Genomic DNA, 11,064 nt, shown 5'->3' with positions numbered 1-11,064 from the left:
CAGCATCTTCAGATGATCTCCAGATCAGCTGGAATTGGTGCTTCTCCATGCTCAGAGGTTGCTTACAAAAGGGCCCCAGTGTCTCCATCACCTCTTGCCCTCCAGTCCACGGCTGGTGCTGAATTGCTTTTTCCCCTGTAGATCTCCAATAACTGGTGCAGGAGAAGAGGCTGGGAGGTCCCATGCTGTGGTACCACCTTCATGGCAGGAGCTGCAGTGACCCAGCAACGGGGACAGAGACCTGGGGGCAGGGACCACCGGCTCCTGCAGCGAGGAGGTGTTCCTCTCCTTGCTTCCAATGCTGCAGGGTGCTCGGTTGGCTCATTAAGGGTTGCTGGGCTAATTACAGGATACATCTCAGTAGGAAAAGGGGCAAATGAGCCAGCGTGGGGACCACAGAGGCACGCTGTGCGAGGTATCCGAGACACTGCTTTGCAACAGGCAGAGAGACAAGTCTGTTAGAGACCTCACCTACAGCATCTCACCTAGTGCTACAGCATCTTTGGTTGGGGCAGAGGCTATGGAGCTGCCAAAACCTCAACTGTGATGGCATTTGTACTTGTCCAGCCCCTCCAACCAAAAGCAAGCCCAAGGTGAGTTTCTGGGGTGCAAACTCACGTGCAGAAATGCTCCTGGCTGGGGCAAGGAGCAGCCTGGAGCAGGGATGCCCGATTTCTCTGTAATGCCCCACATGCCCCTTCACACCATCCCTGCCACTCGCTGGAGCACCCACCATGGGCAATAGCTGCTTTTCTCTGCCTGATGTAGACGAAGCTGAAGCCTCAAAGCTCCCCAGCAACCTGCCCTCGCACTGATTCTCAAGTATATAATCAAAACAATTCGGGGGTTGAGTGCCAAGAGGCGGCCACGACTGCTGCTGTGTAAAGCCTTTCTCTATGGGTTTCTGTGGAGGTTTGAAGCTCAAATCCCTGGGGAAGTGCAGGAAGGGCTCTGGAGGAGCTGGGAAAGGCAGGGCTGGGCAGGGATGCACTGGGAAGGGGTGTGGGGGGTGCTCCCATCCCCATCTAATGTGCCTGTAGATGGGGGAGTCCAGCAAAGCAGCCCCTCTTGCTGTAATGCTCCTTGGCAAACATACCTCTTGCTACTTGCTCTTCACTCCCTTCTGTTTCTGCTGATATATTTCCTCTGTGAAAGGCCTGTAGTTGGGAGGATGGGAATTGGGGGAGACAGGGGGCAGAGACACAAGAGAGGGGCAAAAGAAGCGGAGGAAGAATTAATATCAAAACTACTGTGCGCTCTCTGTTGGGCACAGAAACTCTGCCCTTTGCAGGTTGGCCTGTGACTATCCCAGTGCCAATCCTCTCTGGACCATGGAGCAGCTCCAAGCTGCTCCCATCCAGGACCATCCCAGCAGCACGAGGCTCAGCACGCACTCAGACTCTCCGTGCACACAGACCAACCTCATCTCCCTTTGCATCTCCTCCTCCTCCACTGCAAACACAAAAGACTTTTCATGCTCAAGTACAACTGCTGCTTCTGGGATTAATTCAGGGCTGCTCTGTCCTGGGCTGCCGAGCTATTGTGGCAGCAAATATCAGAGAAGCCCATCCAAGGAGCTACAAAATACAAGCTCTTCTTGCAGGGTCTCTTGAGATGACATAATGAATCCTCTCACTCCCTTCCTTATTGTTCTTGTATTGACAGAAACAGGCACCAGAAAGGGAAAGAAGATCTCATTTTGGTAAAAATAAAATGCTGGTATCAACGTTCCTAGAACTCAGCAAATAGTTTCAGGGTGGAATCTGCCCATTATGAAAACAACCGAGAAACAATCCTCTTGTTTTCCTTCTTCCCCGCTGAATTCATTGGAAAAACCCATCTCTTCTACTGCAGTTCCCCGAATCCTTGGGAGTTAAAGCTGGCTGGAATAAGTAGAAGCTCTCCAGTTGTACAGAGCTACTCACCCCTCATACAGCGTGGCGATTGTGTAGGAAATTGCCACTATTGCTGTCAGCAAAAGGCCAGCTGGGCTTGCGTGCCTGTTTTGAAAGAGAAGATCAGGTAAGTACCATGGGCTTATGCAAGACCTCGTTTAGAAAGTGAAGTGAGAGGCTGGGCTCCCTCTCCCTCATTAAACAGAAGTGAACAAAAGGGTTGGGTTTTCTATACTTAATGTTAACTGTCTCAGGCAGATGTTACTTGGCAAAGTCTCTCTCCCAGCCTTCTTTGGTGATTTCTTTTAAGTCTGATCCCTGCACATCTCTGCTAAGATGCTAAATCCTGAGCTTATAAAGCTGTTTAATAGCTGAGCAGCTGTTTACATATGGCTGTGGCTCCCAGCCAGTGTGCTATAAGGGCAGTGCCTGATGTGCACAGGAAGATGGGCCACCGAGGACGCAGGAGACAACTGGCAGATGGAGCAGTGTATGGTACCGTTACATCCCAACGGCACTGAGCCATCGCAGGGATGGGGATGGAAAGGGATGGAAAGGTCCACACCTGCCCTGTGAAGAGTGCTGGGGTGGGTGCTGCATTGAGGCTGGGGGCTTGGATCATGTTTAAATCCACTTCAAGATGTTTTAGGAACAGGAACATGTCCTACACCTCCCAAGACCTTCAGCAAAAGGCCACCAGGCATAGGGGGCCGATGTCACCCATTGCACTGTCTGGTTATAGGCAGAGGTACTCGAGGGCTGTGGCTCTGTCTGGTTCACCACAAGCACCACATCCCCCAAACACCCTTTCTGCATCCTGCACCTCCAGCTAATGGCTGCAACTGTTGCCCTTAATTAGGATGCTGCTGATTGCCTTTAATTGCTGGTTGCAGCTCAGCTCTGAGAGGGACAAGAGCTGGTTGTTAGCACAAAGAAGTACTTAGCTAGTCCTTGGTGAGGATAAACATCCTGCAAGCCTTGTGCAAGGCATTGGGAACACATGCCTTCAGAGGAGAGACTAACCTAAACCTCGTCCTGGACCTGCTTTCAGGTACTGCTTTGTCTAGTCAATTCCTGGAGACAGACACAAATCTTCCCCTTTTTGCTGTTTCCATTTTGCACTAAGTTTTTTCCCCTCATTAGGAAGCATTGGGTAACTTCTTCCTCTCCCAGCCCCCTGCTATTACATGCTTAGTCATGTCTCCTCCTTGATTCTTATCAGAGAGAACAAATTTGCATGATTGTTTGTTGACAGCAAGACCTCTAATTGCATCATTTGGCTGCAGCTCCAGCTCTGATTTACACAGCCTGTTGCCATGAGTTAAAACACTTCCCTACCAGAGATACACAAAGCTGTCCCCAAACAGCTAATGCTCCATTTGTCTTGCAGGAGAAATGAGGCTGCTCGACATGGGTGATGAGAAGCATTTGGGTGAGTTGTTTCTCTCCTCTTATGAGCTCGACCTACTTATTGGGCAACAGCTCAGTGTTGTAGCAGCGCTGACAATGAATCAGCCAGAAAGATATCACGGCCCTGGTAGGGCTTTTTTGGGGTTAGAAGTCTGTCCCCACTCCTGCTGCAGCTCCTCATGGCTATGGGTTGTCTGCAAAAGCAATGGGAGGGATTTGCATCCTTCCCCCCAGCCTTACTGGTCCTGGATATCAGGTGTGGGACACCCTCTTTGTCCTTTCCTCCTGGATCTCTTGTTTTCGTGGTGACCTTCTCCAGTGTATTTGGCTGCAGAGGTGCAGTTAGTTGAGCTGGGGATAGCTGCAGCATCCTGCAAAGGAGAAACCAGCTGCTCTCACCCCATGAGATGCTTCGAAGGCTGGACTGGAGTAGGAAGGCAGGCTGCCTGGTGTGCTGCCAGGCTCACTTACGTATGGTGGTATGTGCCCTTACGGATGAAAATGAATCAATCCTTTGGGCTCTGATGTTACGATATCGAGTGTGAGACATCACCAAAGGAGGGCAAATATGCTCTATGTTTTAGGTCTGACCAGAACCAGACAGCACACTCATTCCTCCGGCATCCCTCTCATCCCATCATGGCTAGGATGTTATATCTGGCCTCTGAGGGCAGGCACCTAACATCTTCTGAAAGTCCTGGGTCCTCAGAAGAGAGCTGGAGCTCCCAAAAACCTCAGCATCCTGAGCTGGAGCATGTCCAGAGAAGGGCAACGGAGCTGGTGAAGGGTCTAGACACAAGTCTTACGAGGAGCAGCTGAGGGAACTGGAGAGAGGGAGGCTGAAGGGAGACCTTACGCTCTCTACAACTACCCAAAAGGAGGTTGTAGTGAGGTGGGGGTCAGCCTCTTCTCCCAAGTAACAAGCAATAGGACAAGAGGAAATGGCCTCAAGCTGTGCCAGGGGAGGTTTAGACTGGATATTAGGAAAAGTTTCTTCACCAAAAGGGTGGTCAGGCATTGGGGACAGGCTGCCCAGGGCCGTGGTGGAGGCACCATCCCTGGAAGTATTTAAAAGACATGTAGATGTGGCACTTAGGGACATGGTTTAGTGGTGGACTTGGCAGTTCTCATTGGACTCTATGATCTTAGAGGTCTTTTCCAACCTCAATGACTCTGTGAATCTACGAGCTGAGATTCCAAACCACACCATGGGAAGGGTTGTGCAGAGCTCCCCCAGGGCAGGCGGGCGCTGTACTGGTGCCACTTTGCACAGCTCCAGCAATTTGTTAACAGCAATTATTTGCCATGCCTCACTGCCCTTTATTGTGGCAGCCTTTGAACAAGAAAAAGGAGGCAATCACACTGTTGTCTCCAGCTGCTTTTGCCCACGATTGCAGTGGAAGACCAAGCATCAGGCAAGGCTGCTCTCTCACGGTGGAGAAGAGGAGATTTCTGTGCCATAAACAGCTCAGGAGAGTTCAGTTGGTTCCACAAAGGTTCTAGGAAATAACCTGATGCTGATCTTCAAACAAATAAAAATATCTTTATAATTCCTCCTGGTCTAATTCCTCCAACTGCACTGTTATAGGGTGCTGGTTGTCTCTGGTTGTGGTGGGGTATAGGGAGGGTTCATCCTGCCCCAGCTCTGCCCCATTCTGTTCTTCCCTGTGAGGGTGCTGAGGCGCTGGCACAGGGTGCCCAGAGAAGCTGTGGCTGCCCCATCCCTGGCAGTGTTCAAGGCCAGGTTGGACACAGGGGCTTGGAGCAACCTGCTCTAGTAGAAGGTGTCCCTGCCCGTGGCAGGGGTTGGAGCTGGAGGAGCTTTAAGGTCCCTTCAACCCAAACCATTTTGTGATTCCATGATAATGGCCCACAACGCTCTACAGGCTCCCGAGATAACACAACCAGGGTGGTTTTTTTCTCCTGGGCAAATACATAAAATGTGATATCAAATGAAAACTACATAAAACTTGTTACACTGAATAGAGCATATTGCTCATTTGCTGCTAAATTACAGCCTATTCATTTCCTTATAAGCAAGCTATTAAGCTGTGTTGTATCACATGAGGAGTGTTTCGGAAGCGTTATCACGGTGCAGTGGGGGAAAAGGGTGTGTTGGCTTGTTTTGCTTTACTCAGAGGTAATTACAGGGTCTCACTGATCCCTGGTATCAGTGCCCTGCTCCTGCTGGGTGTCACCCGGCATGACTCTGGCCCTGACTGTTGGTTTTTCCACGTGCAGAGCCTGCCAAGGACCTCACTGCGCTGCGGAGCCTTTGCTGATGCTTCCTTTCCCCAGCCCTTGGCTGTTATTTGTTTTCCTACAATTAATGCTGCGAGGCTTTTATGGAAGCAGCAGATTTTGCATGCACAGAAATAGTCAGGAAGCGAGAAGTCATGGCATGTGGCACCTTTCCTGCCATGCATCTGCTGGCTGCCATCACCAAGTGCTTCTTTGTCCCCTGTTGCTGCCTGTGCACAGACCCCACAGTCGCCCAACAGTGGTGTTTGCATGTACTCACATAAGAGACCAGCCCAGGTAGATGGCTGTGCTGCCCCAGTACATGGGATTATCCAGGACGCTGAAGGGGAAGCTGGTCACTTTTGCCTCCATCAGGATGCCAAAGTAATCACCTAGAGAGCAAACAGAGGGGTTCTGGTTAGGCGCCACGGAGCTGGGAGGTGCAAAGTGGGGGTTTGGCACACTGATACCCTCCCTGTGCCACGGGGCATCCCTGCCAGGGATGCAGAGCAAAGGCGAATGAGGGGTTTTGCTGCTGATTTCCAGGCTGAGGAAACAGCAACAAACAGGTTGGCTGTTTGCTCTGTGCCTATCAGCTCTTCCAGGAATGGCTCTCTGCCCATGAGGAAGCTTTGTGCATTGCAGTGAGGTTATGGCAGCCACGTCTCTCATCAGGAGGCAGCTCTCGAGGTCCCAACTGGCTGATTCTGGCTTTCTCATTTGAAAGCTGCCTGTCTGATGTCACTTGATGAGGAAGCAAGTGCATGGGATCAAATCCATTTAATGGGGAAATAAGCCCAGTGCACTGTAATGGTCTTTCGAGATGCTCTAATCATCACCACCACCACCACCAAATGCCCTCATTCAGTGTCACCCTTTGCTCATAGTGCAGAGAATTTCTCAGAATGTCAGAAAATAGCACCTCTGCCTACAAAACACTCAATTATCGACACGATGATGATGATAATAGGGGATTGTCAACTGTAATGAGGAAAGCTTTCAGAGTTGTCAGCACCCAACCAGCTTCCTACCTACCTCGGAGTAATCCTTCCACCCTCCTGAAAGGAGCCTGGAAAAGAAATGACAAGCAAGGAGATGTTGTGCAGCTTGGGAGCAGCATCTGGGGGACAGAAAAGGCCAGGCTGCACATCTCTGACTTCTGCTGGTCTCACAAACAGGACCATAAAGCCCAGCAAGGACTTTGTTCCATGTCCACTGTACGAGATGCAGGATCAATGGGTGAGGAGTGGAGGTGATCCATCAGCCCAGGGAGCTGCCACCACCCTGGATCGTGCTCCAGGTTTACTGCCAGCCTGTTCCCTGACCTTGGGCAAGTCTCCTCCATCCCTCCCGGTGCTATTGTGCACCGATCATAATATCAGTCTTTCTTACAGCACAGAGGGTGGTGAGGATTAATGTATGGTGAGAAAGTGCTTGGAAATCCAGATAAAAGGCATTGCAGAGTGCAAACTATTCAAGGTTATTATTATTACCTGGATTGTGGTGTAATTTCTTTGACCTCACATGGTGCAAAAACATTTCTTTTTAAGGATAAACAGTGCCTGCCCAATTAGACAATGCTTTTGGGCTTTAACTACAGGCCACTAAGTGAGATAATTGCCTAGTATTCATACTATACGTTCTCACAGTTACTTGGCAATGCATCTCTGAGATTGTTCTGGGAGAAAGAATACATCACCCCCTGCCACAGCCCATTTCTGTGCTTTTTTATATGTCAAAATGCTTCATTATACCCTGCCTGCCCTCGCCTTTGGGCTGAATGCCTCACTCCCTAAATGGTGCTGGCACTGGAGAGGTTTGCACAAAGCTCTGGATCCATGGGGCTTATCTGTACCTTTCACCAGTGGGGCTGTGGATCCTCTGGGCAAGCTCCCTGCAAGCAAGAGCACACAGCAGCTGAGGGGAGCAGGCTGCTCCCCCAGGACATAAGCTTTTCCAATGTAAACCCTACCTCTAAACCCACACAGTTAAAAAGAACAGGACCATCAGAGAGGACCTGCAGTGTTTTTACATTCAGGCAGGTGCTAAGGGAAAGGGACTGTGTGTTGCTTTGCACAGCATCAGCCTGGGCATCTCCTGTGCCACCATAAAGCCCTCAGTCAGGAATCAGCTTCTTGTCAGGCTGAGGGACTTTGGCATCTAATTCAAGTTATTCTTTGCTGGAGGTGAGTGTGACCATCTCGATGCTCAGGGTGGACGCAGCAAATCCCATTTAATGCACTCTGCAAGGTACATGGAGCTGGACCTGGGCTGAAGCATCACCTCTGCTTCTCCACTCACCTTCACCATAGCCCAGTAACAGACTTTGGTCAAGTCAGATTTACTTGTAATCTTGGTCAGCACTGGAAGGAACCATGCTTGAATGTGAGACAGATGGGCTCAGACAGGCAGAGCCACCTCTCAGTGCCCTCCAGGAAGCCAAGCCCATGTTGGTCAGGAACAGGGCACACAGTGAGGCAGATGATGCTGGACTGATGCCTGAATCCCTGTAAGGGCACAGTGCAGAGACAGCACACCAGGAGGACTGCTTTGCAGGGGGAGAAGGTTGTGGACACGAGAGGCCACATCCAGCCACTGCAAACAGAGCCTGGGGTCAGTGCTGCTGCACAGGAGATGGGGTCGCACAGAAAGGCCTGTGGCTCACGAGGCTCCTGCTGCATGGTTTAGCCCACACTTAAGTGCTCTGCAGCCTCTCCAAAGCTTAAACGTGCTGTTAAAGAGGAATCTAACAGGCAGCCCTGGTGGCAGTGTCTGTGCCCTGCATGGTTCAGCCCTCGCTGCTGTAGGAAAACCCAAAAGGAAAGGGTCAAATCCTGTTCCAGTAAGTTTTGGAAGTGCTCGAGTGTCAGAGGCTCTGTCAAAACTTGAGCTCAGATATTGACTGTGGAAAGCTGGATGTCCCCTTCTTGCCAAAGCAGTGCAGCCTTTTGCTACCTGCAGGCAGAAGGGCTATCACTGCTGGGGACCCTGCTCCTCCCGCAGCACCAGCACTAAACCCTGCATGAAGGAAGACACTGGAAGTACCAGTCCCAAAGGAGTCCTGAGCAAGAGAACATCTAACGTAAGATCACAGAATCATGGAGTCATAGAATGGTTGGAAGGGACCTTAAAGCTCATCCAGTTCCAACTCCCTGCCATGGGCAGGGACACCTCCCACTAGAGCAGGCTGCTCCAAGCTCCATCCAGGCTTGAATCTTCAGAGATCCTGGGAGACCTGCAGACCCCTTGTCTTCCCTGTGCCTGGGTAAGACACCATGCTGAACAGCATTGTCCATTCAAAGTTTGCTGACTTGGACTTGTGGAGACTTGCATGGTGCTGAAAAGCCAAGAGTGGATGCTCTGTGGGGCTCCAGGCTTGGCCATGCCTCCATGGCACAGAGATCCCAATCCAGCCAGGGTCTTGGCATCTCCCTACCTTGACTCAGCTCTGCCCTGCTGCCCGTCATGCCCCAGCTAGCACAAAGAGCTGGCCTCACTCCCTGCTGCGTCACGCTGGAGCCAGGCAACCCCAGCCCAGTGCACTGGTGGCAGGGAGAGCCTTCACCAGCAGAGAGGATGAAGAAGTAGTACCCGATATGGACCACTAACACCTTCCTCTTCCCTGCCACAGGAGATATGGGAGCCACCAGCCATGCAGAGCAGAGACCAGAGCCACTCTCCCTGCTTACGCTGAGCCTGACTCACTTGTGTTTGTTTTTATCCCAGCGGTTCAAGTCCAGTGGATCCTCCTGGTGGGATGAATAAGGCTTTACGTAAACATGCCCAGTCCTGGCTGAACTTCAGGAGCTTTGAAGTAGCTGACACTCCTGTGCCCAGCCACTCTGGGCACATCTTCAGGCACAGCATCACTCCTTTGGGGGCTGTGGGTGATTTGGAGGATGCCAGTGCCTGGTAGCTGGGGGACAGGGATGTAACATGTGGCTGCACAGATGAAGGCTGAGGACACACATTCAGGAGTGCTGAGCTCTATTTCTGGCAGCAGGATCTTGGCCAACTCACCACGTTTCTTTGCAAGTCCACTTGAAACTAGGCAGGATTATTACCTCCCTCTCTTCTTCCTGCCGACGCTGCAGGAGCTAATTGAATTTGGTTTGTAAAGCACTTGCAAAAGCACAGCCTAAATGCAGTGTCAAAGTGGGGCTGTCATTATTTGAGCCAGCGGGAGCTGCCCCTTTCCTCATCTATTTATTGTTGCTGTCTCTATTTTATTTTGATGAATTCCACACATACTGGCATGTTTTGAAAGTCAACACCACTAAGAGAATGAGTCCCTATATGTGAAAGCAGGCACAGTGGAAAATGTCTTCTGCCATAAAGTGGCAGATAAAAGAATCTGTCAACCAATGGCAGGTTTATTGCAGAGGGAACAGCAAATGAGGTCCTGCCTCCGTGCATGTGTCACTGTATAAAGCCAGTAATGGCATGATTAGATCATGCTTTGGTATCATAAAGCCAAGACCAAAACTAACAGCCCTAAAGGCAAGAACGAGGGAATTCTTAAAGGACTCTGCCCTACCAAACAACCCCTGCAAGGATTAAAAGCACTTTCTGGTTAAGCTGATGAGGTTTTAGTGCTTACCTAGGAACGTCCCAGTGAATCCCAGTGCTAAGAAGCTGGTGGTGACAAACAAGGTCCCTACAGCCAAGATGGCCAAGCCCAAATAATAGGCCCCGTGGCAGTCCAAGCCCTCCAGCTTTGGCTGGCTCTTCATGGCTTCTGTGAAGCTGTAGGAGAGACAAAAAGGGCTGTTAAAAGTGGAAACTCATCACTAACATCACCCACCTCTCCTGGGTGCTTTGGGAGAGGATGCTGCTGAGGAGGACCCTTCACCAAGTCCCTGGACCTACTCAACCTCCCAATGGGAGAAGCAAAGAGCCAAAGCCAGGGTTTGACCTGGGGATGCTATTTCTGCTTGCAATCCCTGCTCACCCCTGGAAATACCAACCCCACTGAACTGCAGGATCAAAAGCTTTGCCTTGCTCACCAAACCCCAGGTCTCATCATGACCAGGAGCTCTGGAAAGATGCCCTTGCCAACGCCGGAGGCTGCAGTGCCTCGGCATGGGACTTGGAAGAGTTGGGAACTATTGGCTGGGTTCTCTCGTGCTCCCACCCCCGTTCCTCTCCATCCAAATATTTTGCAGTGTTCACGTGTTATCCACGTGCCCAGGAGTGATTCATGGCTGCAGCCTGACAGATCAGGGGGAGGACTGGAACAGCGATAGGAAAATACTAGCGAAGCACATTTCCAAGCGAGAAGGCAGCTTCTCAGCTCCAGGTTTGTGCAGGACTCAGCTCTGACCCTCCAAATACTCGTTTGTGAGTGGAATAATTGAGACCCCCTTCTCCCTTCAGCCCCTTGAACTTTGCCTGGAGCAGGGCATGACCAGCTCAACATCTTGCATAGCTCCGATGCGACCGGACGACTACAAAGGAGACAATGCTCTGATTAAAAATGCCCATTAATAACAGTGTGAGGAGGTAACAGCCCTGCAGA

At 50.9% G+C, this 11,064-nt stretch overlaps 1 protein-coding gene across 1 annotated transcript in view; it reads right to left on the bottom strand.

The window, feature by feature from the left end:
* Nucleotides 1-1,102: 1,102 nt before the first annotated feature.
* PEMT (phosphatidylethanolamine N-methyltransferase) overlaps nucleotides 1,103-11,064 on the bottom strand; it is a 36,241-nt gene continuing 26,279 nt past the window's right edge. Inside the window, exons 3-6 of the mRNA XM_010015873.1 lie at nucleotides 10,147-10,292; nucleotides 5,827-5,938; nucleotides 1,926-2,000; nucleotides 1,103-1,157 (exon numbers count right to left, since the gene is read on the bottom strand). Of these exons, the coding sequence (XP_010014175.1) occupies nucleotides 1,103-1,157; nucleotides 1,926-2,000; nucleotides 5,827-5,938; nucleotides 10,147-10,292 (388 nt within the window). The remainder of the gene's footprint in view (nucleotides 1,158-1,925; nucleotides 2,001-5,826; nucleotides 5,939-10,146; nucleotides 10,293-11,064) is intronic.

This window comes from Nestor notabilis, unplaced genomic scaffold (genome assembly GCF_000696875.1).
Source record: "Nestor notabilis isolate BGI_N333 unplaced genomic scaffold, ASM69687v1 scaffold6646, whole genome shotgun sequence".
In the NCBI taxonomy this organism is placed as follows: domain Eukaryota; kingdom Metazoa; phylum Chordata; class Aves; order Psittaciformes; family Psittacidae; genus Nestor; species Nestor notabilis.
The sequence above is the reverse complement of the archived record's forward strand: the minus strand, read 5'-3'. Positions and strand labels throughout refer to the sequence as shown.